The sequence below is a fragment of the Falco punctatus genome, assembly GCF_963210335.1.
Source record: "Falco punctatus genome assembly, chromosome: 14".
In the NCBI taxonomy this organism is placed as follows: Eukaryota; Metazoa; Chordata; class Aves; order Falconiformes; family Falconidae; genus Falco; species Falco punctatus.
Genome location: NC_137594.1, coordinates 11892372 through 11909938, shown reverse-complemented (window position 1 = coordinate 11909938; position 17567 = coordinate 11892372). Strand labels below are relative to the sequence as shown.

The window sequence follows — 17567 nt, the reverse complement described above, 5'->3', positions numbered from 1 at the left end:
AAACAATTAACATCGAGAGCTGGGAACATGGAATTTTAGAAGTGCAAGAATAGAGACATCACCACAGGTATTTCACTTGAGTGAAGTGCCTTCTCAGATCCAAGCTGACAAGAAGCTAAGCTTTACGCTCAAACCAGGCAGCTGCACAGCAGAAGGCAACGTGGAGGTGCGGAGCCTTGTCAGAGCCCTGCTGGAAAATCCCCATGGGCCTTTCTTTTGCTGCAACGTACCTTCCTATCAGGAGCAGCTGAGTCCTTGGAGCTAAAACCATGGCACACCTGATCGAAAGAACACTTGGATCCTCTGATATTTCAAAATGTTATCGGGAGTTTGTATCACTGAACTCTATACTCCTGCTAGAACATTAAATAAAGTATAAAATAAGAAATGCTTGGTGGGGGTTATCAACATTCCCTTTCATACCAGAGGAATGAGACGTGCATAGGCAAGTCTTAACTTTCTCTGCTGTGGTTTGTAGCCGTATCAGGATATTAAAAACACGCTGGTGCAGCACTGTTAGGCAGATTTACTTAGTGCTGGTTCTATTTTTCAGTACACCCAAATCAAAAAGAGGAAAGAAAAAAGAAGCGCTTCAGTACTTACATCCAGTTAAACGTCTACGCTGGCAGAGATTGCAAATCAATGGACTGATATAAATTACCACTACTGTTTAAAACAGTATTAAAACAAATTGTTTCTCCATGGGAAATACAAGGAAACTTAAGCAGCTAGAAAACAAAGATTTATAAAAATAATTACTGAAGTCATAGAAACAACACACATTCATCCTGGACTAGCAAGGCTCGTGGACAATTAGAATACTGGGACATTGACTAAACTGATGACTTGAGAAGCCAGAGCATTCGAGCAGCACTGTTTAAAGAAAAACAATCATCAGCAAAGTGGCAAGAGCAATCCAGACAATAATTATTCTGTAAAAGTAGTTTTTATCCACAAAGAAATAACTTAACAAATGAATGGGAGACAAGAAATGGAAATCACTGTACTATGGAGAGAACTGGAATCATGGAAAATAAGCAGCATGGGGAATTGCACAAGTAGGTCTCTTCAATCAAAAGCAATCAGCTTTATTGCACTGTTTTTAAAGGCTTGGATGAAGGGTAAAGCAATAGATGTACTATCTGAATATTAGTGAAATACTTGGTAAAAATCTCTCTCAAGACTGTCACTCTCCAAAGTCAACTCAAATTGGCTTGGACAGGACTATGATGTGACCTGAAACCCAATGACTAGTCCCAATAAAAAAGTGAAAATCCTAAAGCAGAAAATAAAAATAAATAGATTAAAAGATGAGATTTTCAAGGGCTGGGAAATCCTCCAACCACACTGAAAAGTGGCGTATCAATTTAGACCTATGTTCCCAGAAGTTAAAGTGATAAACAGCAATGGACTGAAAGTCTTGATTAGCGGGATACTGCAAAGACTGAAATTAGTTCTGATGCTGTTCAGGAACAGAAGCAAAACTGAGTATGTTCATGAGATTTGCAGGTGGTAACAAACTTTGCAGATAAACTGCAATTGCCGGTTGGTACAAAACAGTAGTAAGATGACCTAAAGTGATTAAAAGCTGGCTTTTAAAAAAAAAAAAAAAAAAACAAACAGCAAAATAAAGGTTCAGGGGATAGAGGGAAGGGACAAATGGCAGGAAGAGATCAAATTGACAGACATGGAAAATGAAAACACTAAGCATATTTCATTTTAGAGAAAATACTAAGAGAAAAAATACCACGGGATGATATCACAGATGAGTTCAGAAGGTAAAACCAAAAACTCTTCTGGAGTATATATACTATACAGATATACTTGGAGCTCCAGAGCATCCTACAGAGAAGAGGACCTATATGTACCACATCAGGAAAATTCATCTAGAAAATGTCCTTCATTCCTACATAATCTACACCAAGAGCAGCAACTTAGGTGGAGCTCCCTACAGCACCCACATACACTCCAGTACCTTTCTAAAGAGTTGTCTCCAATTCTCAGGTTGCATAGAACGGCCTTACTACAGACCTTGCTTTCTTGTAGCCAAGCCTGGGGCTCACTAATGATATAGTCTCAGCCACCATCATATACTCTGGCAAACATCCCATGCCGCACACAGTTTAATACTCAGAATTATTCAAAATACAAATGCCACAAAATATGACCAATCTCCACTAAGAAAAAGAGATCAAGAAAGCAATTTATTAGCTTCTGAATTCTATGATCACATACAGTCGGGGGGGTGGTGGTGGTGGTGTGTGTAAAAGCCTAAATAGCCTGAAAAGCTCTTTTTTCACAAAAGTGTGTGTGGGAAAAAAGTAAACAAAAAAACCCCACCAACAACATACTTCTGCACTTTCTTCCAAAGGCTGTAAAACTCCTCAGTTTTGCTGAAGTCAGCCAAGTTTAATCACCACAACCAAAGGTTGATTTTGGTTGTAGCCTACTTAAATGATCACAATGTCTAAAAAGCTTCCTCATTAGATCACTGAGAAATTATTAACATTCACAAAATATTACATTGTGCTTTATTACAACTCCAAAGTGCCACACCAAGGTTCAACTTTGCAAATACAGATAGCTTCCAAGCAAATTCATGGAAAATTAGAGTGGATGCAACGCTAGATTAATGGTATTATACTTCCCAATCAGCCAGCAGGATTTCAAAGAAAACACAGGAAATTGCACATAAATATTGCTCTGTCCCATTTAACATGTATTTCCAAAGTTAGAGCATGAAAGCGTTAAATATTTTTGTTTTCTATTAAAAACATTCTTTACATGGCAAGGCAATTCAGTTAGTTTGGCATCCGCTCCACATAAGGCAGCTGCTGTACAGTATGTTTTACTTTATAAAATATCTTTAATCAGCACACTGACTAGTTCTGTCATTTATAATTAAGGAGGTAAATGGCAGGTGCAGCATTAATTAGTGAAATTGAAGTCTCTGTGCAAGACATGCAGTCATATCAACTTAATGCCTCCTAGGAATAGAAATGATTGCTAACAGCTTTGCACCACAAACTTGACTAGGGAAGACCATGCCAAGAAAGCAGGGCATGTACAACACAGCTACACTTCTGAAGCCTTTACAATCTTATATTACCAGATTCATTTATTAAACTCTTCCACCAAAAGTCAGAACAGAAAAATACTTCAGGAGTGCAAAAGCCTACCCACTAAGCCATCCTGTGAGTCTTTGTTTCTGCCTTACAAACAACAGGAGGGGCAAGGTGCAGAGGTACAGATCAAGACAGGCAAAGTTGTTCTCTGAGTTGAAAAGATTTTCCCAGCCAACAACTAAGAAATGGGCTTGCCCAGCATTTGGAGAAATGCCCACACTCATCATTTACAAACAGAGCGTCTGTTATTGAAATCGCTTACTAACATGAAAGTAGGACCACCAGTCCTACAATTACACTCATAAAAATTCTGCCATTGCCAACTTAAGAGGTTGTGGATTTTTTGGAGGATGACCATAGTCTGTGAGTTAAATTACATCTCTCCTCCCTTTTGAAACTGAAGAGGTTTTATTTTGGCTGGAAGGACTTCTGAAAGTTAGCCTTCCAGCTATTTACAGATCTTAAGAGCGTACACATTCAGCAAGAAGTCCTATAAGATGAGTAACACTTCCAAAGAAGTGGTAGTCACCCTCAACACTGGTACTACACAGTGCTGGGTCCTTGGCAGACTGACAGCCCAGGGTGGTGCACTCATCATCATCTCCATGTTCACATGTTCTGCAGAGTCCCCAGGCACCATCTCACCATGCAAAACTGTTCATAAAAACAAGTGCAACTGGTGAGACTAAAGTATTTACAGTGTTGATGGTCTCATTTGTAAACTAATTGTTCATCTCCAAGCAAATGCTCTCAGACACTTCATTGGCATTGGCCAAATTGACAGCAATTTTAAAGAAGGCAAGAAGCCCCCCTTTTGCACTACTTCAAGGCAAAAAGGTAAACTTTTCTGACTGCCACATTACCTATGTTTCAAAAACAACTCAGAAATGTGTCTTCAGAAGAGACAGCACAACAGTACATCAACGTACAGTAGCAGTAAAGAGCCTTCTTCATTAAGAGAATCTATGCATTTCCGACTAAACTCACATAGTTTCCACATCTGTCTTAAATAAAAAATAAAACCACAAACATCAAGCAAAGCAACTGCACCCTATGTGATGAACTAGAAGACCAGCTGTAGACAGTATAACATAGCAACCTCACAAGTATCATACAAGGCATTGAACTGATGGTTCTTCATTGATGTTAAATTAATGTTTCTTCAGTGGGTAGATAGTGCCTTCCACGTGCACCGAAACAAATATTTCCAAGGCAAACTATAGTAGATAAACAGCAGCAGATGGAAGGCAAACATTTATGTTTTTCTTTCAGTGCTAATTTTGACTTAAAATTGAGTCTTCTAGGAAGGAACACAATACCTAGTTATGTGCAGCACCCCCTGCCAACCAACTTACGAAGCAGAACTGCTACTGACTCACAAATGAGTTATCCATCCATCGTCCTTCTGACAAGCTGAAAAAGTACATGGCCATGGCTGACAGAACAGAAAACAAAGATTCAAACAGAGGGATTCAGGGAGGGTAAGGAGGACAATTTAGAAAACAAGGATGCTGTGAAGATGACAATTTCTTATATTCTTGCAAGATGACACAATGACAATAAACCACTTTTAACCAGTCTTGTAGTTCTGTAAATGAACCAGTAACAAGTGCTGCACAGACAATTCAAAAAAGGCCACCATTTATAAACACAATATTTTGTTTGAAAATAAAAGATGAGACAGTAGAATTTCCATAATATTTTTACACCTCTTAAGATTAGGCACCATCAGCATGGGTATGAACCAGCTGATCTGAACTAACAGAAGAGAACTTTGGGGGAGGAAAAAGCTTTGTCTATAAATGGGAACAAGCACCACCAGGGAACAACTTTAGAGAGTACATGGGGGAAGGGGGGGTGTTTAAACAGAACCTACCCTCCCAGACAGGTGCAGCTCTCAGCTGAAATATTTCAAACAGCAGCATTCATATTTTTATGCCATCAAAAACAATTTCAGTTCCCAGGCAGGTCTAAGACAGTGATATTCATATAAACTCTCTGAGAAGACAGCAGCCATGCCCTACCATATGGTCTGGCACAGTTCAGCATATGGGATTGGTTGCGATTGTTTTCCTTTTCCCAAAATTAGCATTAAAATATAAGTGATAGCTTCAATTAGAAGCGAAGCAACCTGAGCTCAAAATATTAAATTGGAAGTAGTCCAATGTTCTGAGACAATGGAGACAACAAAAAAAATTACAGTTTGTTAGAGAATATAAATAGAATTAAGACTGAGAAAAGAAATGAATGCATAAATAAATCAATTCCTCCACTATGGCACTGAGCAATATTTACTTCCAATGTGGATAAAAGAGAGATGTTTATGGCATACTCACAGAATAGAATTAAAATCACATTCCCCAGTCTGCCAGTTCAAAGAGGCTATACTACCTTCTGCCATTCAAAGAGCTTCATTAGCTAAGGCAGCTGCAAACTGGTAAAGAAACTTAAAAAACCTGCTTTACTATTTAGCTGGTTTGGTCTTAAGACAAGACTTCTACTTTTCCTTATGGTTCAGCTTCCCTTCATGAATACCATGAGATCCATGGGTTCATCTCAATTCTAAAGGTATCCTCTAACAAATGCTGGTGGATCATTTACTATCATATGATCAATACCAATTGATCACATTTTTGTATCACTGTATGTACATAACACTACAATTCACAACAAATCATTTGGTGGAATCTGATTATAATCAAATAGCATTTCAGCTCTACAGACAGTTACGTTATATGAAGTACTCAGATACATGGGAGCACAGTTAAAAGATACATCTTACTTTCCCATCCAAACCGCATAGCTTTCAGGGAGTTGTGGAACAAAAAGCATGGATCTTCCAGTATCAACATCTACTGCTCCAAAGCAGCCTGCTTCAGTTACTCCAAAAGTCCAATGAAAGTATGATTCCTAGGTTAAGACAAAATATATTCTTAGAAGAAAACCTTCACTTCTACCAGCTCTAAAAACACTACAGCACATACTAATTCTTACTTCCACATACCTGAAAAAGATCTCTCTTGCTTTTGGAGGGGGGATGGGGGAGTGGTTTAGGTCTAAAGCTTTTCAGACTTACTAATTTTAGGTTACAATAATACAAATCCCTCTGTTGACAACTGGACAGGATCAGAGATTAATAAACTACCATAAGAAAAAAACAGGTCAACTCAGCAGAACATACATACACCACACAGTAAAATACATTCCTCCGATCTAGAATTAGGGAATGTAGAATCAGGAAGAAACAATCATGTCACATGAGACAAGGCAACAGCAGAGTGCAGATTCATTGGGTTGTGATGGCAGAGTGCTAAGGATGACCCAACCACCCCCAGAGAAGAGGAAGCTGCACTAGGAACAGCCTTTAGCCAAGATTTTTTTTAAGAACAAGCAAGCAAAGAACAAAATGGCTAACAGAGATGAATTTTGGTAAGGACAGACATATGTACTGATACCCTGAAAGGTGCATCTCCTCTAAAAACAGACCAATAACTATATTAAGATATGCACTATCTAGATTAGAATTTTTTGGTTTTGTTTCTTTGTAACATACAACAGCTCAATTAAATTCAGAAAACAAAGTACTGCAGCAGCCATGCAAAGTATGGGGTATGCATAATTAGATTTCTGTTATGCCAACTTCCCCAAAGACTGAGAATGCATTTGGCATGACATTAACAAGTTGCTAAGTCCTATTTGTGGCAGAAGAACACATGGGTACTTAAGGAATAATCTAATTTGAGAAGACACATGTTGTAAATTCTAAGATACATCCTGCTTTGTAGAATATACTATTTCTGAAAGCTTGAAATATGCTTTTCTATGAATTAATTCAGTTTAGGTCCACCATTATATGTTTCCCTACAGAAACAAGGTTATTTTTGGGGTCATAGACAAGACTGAAAAAACTAAGAAACATTCCATTGCTGTCTTTAATATTACATTAAACACCAACAGGCAGTAGGGGCTTGCACAGGTTTAGGCCCTTTAAACCAGATAATGAGTCTGTACACTAAAGCACTGAAAGAGAGAGTAACTTGGAGCTGAAGAGGCAATATTATAAAGAAGCCAATTTATTTCGGTGAAACAAGGCAAGGCACACATGAGAAATAAAGGGAAAATAATCAAAAATTGTTTAAAAATTCATGCAATTGAAGAGCGTTTCTTAATTTGATCTGAAGTTTTGATTCAGCTCTTACCTGGCGAAACACAATACCAGTATCAGTACAGTATCTCTGGGTTTCTTCTCCACCTTGCAGCAGAACAACCGAATTCTTCTGGACATCCTTATTCTGTCTCAGGCGATCACACAGTCGTCTTCTATTCAAGGCAAAGAGCGCTACAGGCACTTTCAATGTCTCATTCCCCAGCCAAAAGGAGGATCTAGGAAAGATTTTTTTAATTGACAATTAACTGAAGACAAAGACAATGGTTAGCACAATTCAGATGCACAGTGTCTGTTACATTAGTGTAGAACAGAAAAGGAAGTTTAGTTCAACTCTACAAACAAAATGCTAATCACTCAAGGGGAAGAGATGCTGTATGCAAGCATCGCTCTCCAAACATTGCTCATATGAGTGCCAAAGGAAAAAATGGCAAAGGAAACAGGGCTGGCTGCAGCTATGGCCCACAGCATGTCACTTGTTGCTTTCTGCATCTACTTTTTGTGTTGCTTTACCTGAAGGAATGTAACAACAGCCTAGGCCTGCTGAGCAAAGGCAAAACAGGAGAAAATAAAATGAGTTTGAGTTATGGAAAACAGAAGTGGAAGGTTACATGAAGTCTGGCAGACTTCAGCAAGTCCTTCTGGGAAACATTCATTATCTGAAACAGGGACTAGACAGAGACGATGATGAATAGCAGACACAGGACAACAGCATTTCCCATACTCGCACAGTACCTGCAAATTTCTTTTCTATGTATGTATGTTTATTCTTGCATTCATACAAGCAGCTTCGGCAAGTGACTGAACTCAACACATGCGGCCACAAGAGCATGTCCTCAGTACCAGTGACCTCCTGCTATATATTACCACCTGTCCCTGGGGCAGCACAAACATGCTGAGATAGCCCAGAAAGTTTCTGCAAGATTGTACTCAACAGAAATGCAACTGGAAGAATACAGTTTAAAAGTAGGGAGTACTTGCTTAAAATAAACTGGTTACTAAATAATTTAAGATGTTCTACAAGAATATATTGCTGATTCATTCACATTTGTTGTAAGTCCATACCTGTGCTTTTTGGAGCTTTACCAGTAAAAGCACAGTAGCTTGTTGTAGTATTTTTTTTTTTTAATCAGATGAGAAGAATCTAAGAGCTTTCTTCTTTAAAAAGTGTTTAATATAGCAGCTTCAGTATTACAGATGAATACTGTCTTGTCAATAAAATTCTATGATTGAAGTCCAGTTTGTCCCTCCACCTCAGCTTACTGAAGACTGGCTGTTTAGATGGTCATTTTCTATTAGATAAACTTCTAGAAGAGATGACAGAAAGATAAATTGTTACAGTGTTAAGATGACAAGAAATGAACCACCAAGAGACTTAACCTTAGAGAAGGAGAGCTCCACATCTTAATTATTATATAGTTTTCATAGGCAACCTGAAAGGTAACCTTTGATTTATAGCTGCATAAAATAACCTCCTGGAAGACTTTATCAGCATCAGAAATGTAAACCCTATAATTTCTTAGTGCAGACACAGCATAAAAGAGCTAATAAAATATTTTATTTTACTTGTTTATAACTACTTGATGTAACAGTGTAATTTTAGAAGGTGAAAGACTGCTCTTGGTAATCCAATTTTTAAACTATCTGCCTAGCAGTTGAGCTGACAGTGCGCAAAACCCAAATGTGTTTATTTTTATTACTTCCCATGCACACCTGATAACCCAGCACCATGGCAGGTGATCATTACAGGGACTGCAGATTACCTAGGGCAGCACATCAGCATAGCCTGGAAGCACAGCTTAAGCTTTCATTTTGGGGTACCCATGTCTGCAGGAAGAATGAAGCAAGTTCATACAATCCTAGCAAAAGCTACTGGAAGTTTTAAATCAGACAGCGAACCTTACACTAAATAGTGGCAAGACTTTTTGGGTGCAAAGATGTGGCTCAGCCACTCAGCAATGCACAAGAGGTTGGAAAAGCTGTCATCCAAGCAAGATCACCCCGTGGAGTAACTCCATGGAGGGGCCTGGAAATCATACACTCACCTTATTGCAAGTATAAGAGGGAAGAGAGAACATCATCAGATACATCTGAGAGCAACCTATGGCATAAGGGTATCTGCTGATAAAAAAACCCAAAACCAAAAAAAGGCAGAGCTTGTAGCACAACCCGTCTTATGTTTTGCTTCAAAGGAAGGAGGAAAAAAAAAAAAAGTCACCTTCACTGTAATTTTACCCTCTTCAAAACTTTTGGGATTTTTTTTACTGCCATTAAAAAAAAAAAAAAAAAAGGGTGGGGACTGACCTCCCTCCTTCTCCAGGCCTATCCCTACTATTCCTATACCCTGAAGTGCGTATGAAGCTCCTACAAAGGCACATTTTCACCTCCATTATGTTTACTATTAATGCTTTTATTGTACTTAAAACCTTTGACAATCAAAATGAGACTCAAGGAGAAATAATGAAGTCTGGCAGCAATTCCCACTGGTAGTCTCACTAAGCCGCTTTAAGAGTATCTTACTGGAACCTTACCACTCAAGTTGAAATGCATTCTGGTGCAAAATGACAGTTCTGCACATTTTATCTAAGCCCATGGCAAAACTGTGTTCTTCCTGATACATAACAGATCCCACTTTCCCTGCTTGAATTTGATGCCACAATATTCATCAAAAGAAGAATATGGCCCTGTACAGTTGTTTTCAAGTTACATGGTTTTCTCATAGGCAAGGCTCTAGTCTCTATTTTAAGGCTGCTTTAACAGTCACAGCAGCTGAGCATGCTGGACCCCAGAGCAAGAGCTGCAGGACACAAGAGGGCTGGGCTGAGTGCTGTTGCAAATATTGCTCTGTTCCTCAGGTTCTCTGCTGAGCGCTCATGTTAATGCATGCCTTGGACAGTACCAGCTTGCCAGGCAACAGACACTGTCACAACTGAAATTCTGCGGAGAAAATCAGCCAGGTTTCAGAGAGGATGCAACTTTAAAAAGTTTGCTTCCTCCACAGACTTTGTTCTCCCTTTCCTCCCAAGCACTCAGATACCAAACTGACAGCAGCTGCACAGATGAACTAGCAACACAGCAAGACACCCACAGACAGTGCCTTGCCTGCAGGGATTGGGTCACTCTGCACACACGATCCCAGTGCCCACTTTCCATAACTTACACAGAATGCTCTTTTCAGAGACTGGCAGTGACAGAGGGATTTAAGTCTTACAAAAAGGAGTATGGCTGTATACCTGGCTTTCTATTGCAAATAATGACTCAGGAAGAGAGCTCTCACAGTACTCAAGACCCCAAGAAGTCTTCACGCAGAGGGCTGGCTGTGTAACCATCACTCTGTTACTAAGGAATACGTGGCAGGTAAGGGGGCTGTGACTGGCCTGGTCTTTCTTCCATACTCTCTTCAGCCCAGCTGTTACAACCCCCTATGATTACAAAGTACTGTCTACGCCATGACTATTATGTAGCACTTTTCCAGTTTCAAATATAAGAAGTCATCACTACACCACTTGTAGTAAGTTGAGTGGGTACATGTATATAACTGCCTCATACGTGTATCAACCCTGCAAATACACATGCAATTGCAGTGTAATCAACGTAAAACTCTTGTCACCTAATACTGATACCACAAACTTCTTTCTAAAGAGGGAATTACAAGCTTTCAATTTTGATCCATGATCTCCAATTGCTCAGTTTATGCCACATAAGAAACACAAATATCAGAATGTAATTAATACAATACATTGGCTGGTCCTTCAAGGTCTGTTTCTTCTGTTAGTACAAGGACTCTGGCATCTCCAGCCACAAACTCAACTCAAAACTCTTACATCTGATAGTAAAACAAATTTGATTCAAGCACTGCTTTGTGGTGCATGCCTCTTTGAAGCTTCTGCAGATAAGCATCAGTGTCAGAAATGGCTACTTGCAAGACCAGGACAGGACAAGTGATGCAGCTACCCACATTTTGTCTAGTCTGGTACCAGAAATCAGCCACTGCTCTGCCTGGTAAAGGCCTACCACAGCAACTGACAGTTTCCCTGCTGGCTGTCACCCACAATTTTTATGATCAATTAGGCCCATGCCCACACAAGAGCTCTTTTATTATACTGGAAGTGACATGGAGCTAAGAACATTAAACTACGTTTGTTTCTTTAAAGGTTCTTTCTCTTTTGCCTAGAACTGCTGATTTTCAGTGCTTATTTCAGAAGTTTTATCTTTTCAGAAAGCTTACGTTTTGTTAGTGTATGATCCACCTAACATTTTGGATTTGTTTTGATGCAACCACTGGTAACCAAAATCCTATTTTATTTCTGGTTTTCCCACGATTTTTTAATTAACCTTTTGTACTTCTGTTTTTTTTCAGAAGAAAATTAATGGACTGCCATTTCTGTTCTACTTAGGTCATGCAGACAGGATCCAGTTTTCAACGAAGACGAGAAACCACTGAAACTACTTTTCAAGAAGTTATCATTTGTTTGTTTTGAGCAAGAGTCATCAGCATCAGCCTGAAGGCTAGCCAATTTTTAATGCTGTTTCCACATCAAATATATGAAGTACAAGAGGCCTACACAAACCACGGCACAAACAAGCACGCAATACAAGCGAAAGAGCAAAAGCAGCCAGCACTGTTTAAGGTGTAAACTGGATGTTTTCTCCACAGTGAACTCAGTGCTCCTTGTAAATAAGCCAACAGCCTGCAGTCCCGGCCCCATGCGACACCCCAGCTACCCACCCCAGCCCAGCGTGGCCCTTGGGGGCCGGCTCCTGGCCAGCACAGCACCTCTGCACAGGGAGCACCCAGCGCTGGGGGGGGGCAGGGGCCGGGCAGGGCCTCACCGGGCCCAACCGCCACCAAAGGTGAAACCATCACAGCCAAGCCCCAGCGTCACCTGATTCTGGCATCTATGAAAAGTTCCTACGGCACCTATGAAAACTTTTGCTGCATTTTAATGGCGCCTTCTTAAAACACTTGAAGAAACGGCTGAACTTAGCTATGCAATGTGTCAGGCGCTTTGCGCCAAGTAACCCACAGCCACCTTCAAGCATGACTTCACACACGTAACGCGATCTGCGCAGGGCTCGGGGAGGCACTGCCGAGCCCACCTGGCGGGCAGGGCGCCCGCGGGACCCTCCACAGCTCCCTCGCCGCCCCCCAGACCTGCTCTCACTTCAGGGCGCTCCGGCGCGGGCAGCCCGGCCCTGCGCAGCCGGCTCGGGGCGACCGCCGCCCACCGGCACCCGCGACCGAGACCCCGCCGGGCCGCCGCCTAGCGCCTCGCGGGGGGAGCGGGGAGGAGCCGGGGGGACACGCAGCCCCGGGCCGGAGCGCAGGGCCCGGCGAGCCTGTGAGGAGCGGGAGGCGCCGGCGGTACCGCGGCCGAGCAGCGATGCTTACCCCGCCGCCGCGGCCATGTTACCTCCTCGGACTTCGCCTGTCATGTGACAACGGGGCCGCGGCAGGGGGCGGTGGCGGCGCCTTATCGCGGGCGCCGGGGGGGGCGGGGCCAAGGGAAGGCGCGCCCGGCTGCCCCTCGGAGGGACGGGCTGTTGGCGGGCTCTGAGGGGACGGGCCGGCGGCGGGGGCTCCGCTCGGGGCTGGCGGGCACAGGCGAGGCGCCGCGGGCCCTGCTCAGGCTCAGCCCTAGCGCTGGCCGGGGAGAGGCGCCGGTGGGGCCGGGACTTGACCCCTTGTCACCTGAGGGGTGGCGCTGGCTGGGGGCGCTCTGCGGCTGCCCCCGCCGCAGGGAAGGTGCCTTTGTGACCCTCGCCCCACGCGTGGGCTTCCTGCACAGTCCTAGAGGCCTCGAAGCTAAAAGTTGTATAATGGAAATAAACCTTTTATAGAGGTCGCTGCCTTTTACAACACAGCTCCGCTCTATAGTTCCTCAAAAAATCCGTTTAACATGCTGTGCTGCTGCGATCCCTGTGGGAGCTGCCTTCCACCTGCACGTTGAAATGGAGGTGTCCCCCCACAGCCTTCAGGCATGGGGTGCAGCAGCCAGCACCAGTTCTTGGACTCACCCTACCCTGCCATATTTTGCTCCCATTTGCACAGTTTTCTTCAGAACCTGACTTGGCTCGTTCTTGCCCTGAAGTTACAAGCTACCTGAAGAAACCAATTCACAGGCCAGGGTTCACGTGGCCAGTAACTGCCATGCAGCAGCAAAAGGAAATACCCAGAAGCATGACATACTGGGCAAAGAACGAGAGGAGCTCTGCTCTGTGACCTGAGTAACATTGTTTTGCTGCTCTGTGCCTCAAAAAAGCAGTGATAAATACTGCTGTGAGCTGGCAGCTTGGTGCAGGTACCGCCGTCCTCCCTTGCAGGAAGGAAAGCGCAAGTGGGTGCTCTGCTGCTGCTGAGCAATGCCACTTCTCTGCTGTTCTGGCACTGATCTCAAAAGTGCCGTGATACCACACAATATCTGGCTAATGCACCTGGAGGGTCTGCTTCCACCACAAGCGCTTGGGAAAGGGACGGATGCAGGGCAGTGAGAAGAGCGAGCAGGAGGAGAGTCATAAAATACATGGAGCTTCAAGTTCATGTTTGTTAGAGCAAACCAGCGCCCTGTTATTAAGAAACGTGTGTGATTAAACCCCTTTTTTGGTTGGCCAAATTGTCCACTAGAAGTTGGAAGAAAACTGTGGCTACTTATGCATAGCTGGCTCCGAAGTGGTGTTGTGAAAGCTGCAGGGCAATCACAGAGAAAGACTGATTTCACAAAGTCTGGAAAGGAGTGTATAAATTGAGAAAACTAGAAAAGTCAAGTAGTCATCCTCTCATTTTTTGTTTTTATGCACAAGGGTCACAGTCCTTTACCACAAAATACATAAAGAATCAGAAGCTTCTTTTACAAACTACCCATTTGACAAGGAACCATACTTATTTGGGGCTCCAGATTAATGGATAAAATCCCATTTTTAGACATTATCATTGGTAAGCTATTGAATTGCAAGGAACTTTCTTCAGTTTATGCAGCCTGAAAAAGTTTTTTCTTGTAAACTGGAGCAAGATATTTTACCACGTTCAGTCCCCTAGTGGTGCTCCTTTTGCTTAGAATCCAGCAAAATTTAGGAAGCGGCAGGGAAGCTCACTTTGCCTTTCCTTCTCCTGTCAGGAGTAGAGAGAAAAGAACAAAACCTTCAAGGCACTCTCCCAAATACTGTCATTAGTGGCTTCAGGCATTAGTCTTTCCCAGCTCCTCTCCGGCAACCCATATACTTGCCCTCCTTAGAGAAAAGGTCTCCTGCATTGTAGTATTTACCTGCCTTACAAAAACAGTCACTGAGATTTAGAAGAGTTACCTGCATTGTATTAAATCTCAGGAGAAAATAAGATGCTGTTCCTTAGGGAAAAAAAAACACCAAACCAAACAATTTTTATGTTTTATTACCTAAAATATCCTGTTCCACTGCCTCAGGATTTGAAAGAATGAAACTTCTGCAAGATGCACAAATTAAACTGATTTGCAAGGTGGCTGTGCTGGTAGCCAGTTGAAATGCCAGCCACAGGAATGATACTGGCAGCCAGACTGGGAGCAAGACCAGCTTTATTGCACACACAGATAATTCTGATTCTCTCTGCACTGCATTTTATTCTGCAACCGAGATAATGCAGGGGCAGACCTTAATATCTGAGAGACTAGGTTACAGCATTTCCCTCTAAACCAACGTTCGACTGACTGTTACTGTCACTTATCTCTCAGCAGGACTTCTTCTCTCTGTGGTCAAGAACATTCACTGTCATGTTGAAGGCCTGATTTTGCAATGTTGGCAACTTCAAAATCCTCACTGTAGCCGTCTGGGTGCACAAGAGATACAACACTGCAACATGTGATGGGATTCTGGACCGGCCAGATTCTTGGTCAAAAATCTGGTTTAAATCTGCTGTGTGAGCACACCAGAAGCATGGTAAGGGCTCTCAATCTGTGACCGTTATTCAAACACCAAGTAGAAGAACATGCTGCTTAAACAGGGAAAAATCAAATCTGCAGAATGAGTCAAAGCAAAACAAAAAAGCACTTGAACACAAGAATCCCCTGTCCTGTTGTGTCCTTGCATTGGAGAGGAAGGAGAAACTGCAGTCCTGCAGTTGTTCTGAATCCAGCCAGTGTCTTTCTGAATTACATCCAGCTGTAGACAGTCCCCGAGGGTCCCTAGGAAAATTTCCTTTCCTTCACCTGTGAGATTCAGCTGTGCATCTCTGCCTAGCTCCTACACAGTTTGTACTCCTGCTCCTTGTAGGACCTTCTGTCTCTCCTCAGACTGTACTAGTTAGCTAAAAGTAACTAAATTGCACAAGAGGTTTTTTTTGTTCTTATTATAAAGATTTAAAACAACTCATATTTTCTCACATAGACATTAATTCACCTGGCAGTAAAATACTTTGGAAGGATTTACAGAACAGCTACTGTAACAATTGGTCACTTTATACCCAGACAAGAAACCAGCACTGATAAATTGGTACCAGTACTTTCCTATTGCTGTTTGTCCCTCCATATTTTAAGTGGTTATACTGCTGTCCAGGCAGGATCTTAGAGTTCCACACTGTCAGTGAGAGCATTTACAGCTTCTGTTATCCTAGCTGAAAAGCAATAGTTAGGTTAATAAACCTTCCTTTTATTATATGAAAATTACCTGAATACAGGTAAAGATATTTTCAAGATATTTTCCCCTGGTTTCACAGTACAACAGATGAAAATCCAAAGTTAGCAGGAGCAGATGCAGGCCAAATATGAACTGGGGGAAAAGGAAGGGCACTGCAGCTGTGATGGCAGCACGTGCTAGGGGAACATCACCTCTCTTCTGCCCACCAGCCCAGGCTAGGTGTCAAAAGAAGAGCTAAATACTCTCTGACTGCTGCATAGTGCTTGAGCTTCTCTCCTGCTTTGGGAAAATGCGGTTGGTGAGAGACCTGATCATCGGGGGTGGCCATGAGGGGTCATAGAGCCACACCAATAACATGGTACCCCACTAAGAAATCCTGAGCTGCCAGCATCATGACATAAAGTGGGGAACAGGGTCTAATGCTGTGTGACTAGGTTACCATGGGTCCTCCTTAGTAAATCTTACCTGGGTATACGTTTTTCACTACAAGTTTCAGCTGATTTCCTAAATATCTAGAAAGCTTCCGTATTACACATGCCATCAGAAAAACAGGAAAAACAGGAAATGCTGTTCATCAGCATGTTTATCAGCACAGAAATTTTTCTAAGTTCAGCTTGACCTGTTGTCCTGCTGATTATTCCCCCAAATTTCTGGAAGCTAGAACATTGCTGTCTGAGACGTTCTGTGACCATCTTCACTTGGATGGGAGAGCACTGGCTGGGCAAATAACAAGAAACAGAGTTTGAAGTTATATGAGTGAGAGTATTACACACATTGTAGAATCAGCTGTTACCCCAAAGTAATTAAAGTTTCCTATGTTAAAATGCGTTAATGCTGGGGGGGTGGTGTAATCAGCTGTTAGCCCAAAATAATTATAGTTTCCTATGTTAAAATGCGTTAATACTGGGGGTGGGGTGGGGAGGTGTTCATTGAATTACTATATATAGATCCTTAGCTTTTCATCACTGAAAGATATATGTGCAGCCTTTGATACAATGGCCACAAGTCTTTAACTTGGAATTAAGATTACAAGGTCCCTTCAAAGTAACAGATTGAACAAAAGAATCTGCCTTTGGCATTTTCATCATGAAACAATTTTGAGTAAATTTTCCCTCAAGCACTAAATGTATACTGCTGTATTGATCTTTTGGTCTTGAAATAAAAGTGTGATTTTCCCAAAGCCTGTTTGAACTAAATTATTATAAAAGGCAAGAAAGGTAAAGCATTACATTGCCTCATTACTCTCCCCATTGACTTTCACTTCAGAGTAAGAAAATCTAGTACAGCCAGAATGTGCCCATCAAGGATCGGACAGTCTAAGGTAGCTTCTCTAGCTATTGATTGATCTTTACAAATTATTATAATTTTTGGGGGTGTGGGGGGGGGTTTTGCAGTTCCTTAGCATTGACTGTCATCGTTTCAATTAAATCAATCTCCCCATCTGTATTTATAAGTTGCAGCCACAGGAACTATTATCTCATAAAAATGTATTTAAACAGCACTATAGCACTATTAAAACTGCTTGGAAGACTTCTTTTTAGTGGAGGTTTGGGTTTGTTAGTTTTTTTAAAGAATTAGTGGCCGATGTGATGATCTCTGTAATGTTTCTCTAATGTCTCTGGCAGCTTGAAAGAATCAATTTTTTATATTGCAACATATTGTTTTGCTTCAAT

The 17567-nt window shown here is 42.0% G+C and overlaps 1 protein-coding gene across 1 annotated transcript in view; it reads right to left on the bottom strand.

Moving 5' to 3' along the window:
• Nucleotides 1–12782, bottom strand: part of PEPD (peptidase D) — a 141636-nt gene extending 128854 nt beyond the window's left edge. Inside the window, exons 1-3 of the mRNA XM_080365007.1 lie at nucleotides 12683–12782; nucleotides 7325–7508; nucleotides 5908–6035 (exon numbers count right to left, since the gene is read on the bottom strand). Of these exons, the coding sequence (XP_080221133.1) occupies nucleotides 5908–6035; nucleotides 7325–7508; nucleotides 12683–12726 (356 nt within the window). The 5' untranslated portion in view covers nucleotides 12727–12782. The remainder of the gene's footprint in view (nucleotides 1–5907; nucleotides 6036–7324; nucleotides 7509–12682) is intronic.
• Nucleotides 12783–17567: the final 4785 nt, after the last annotated feature.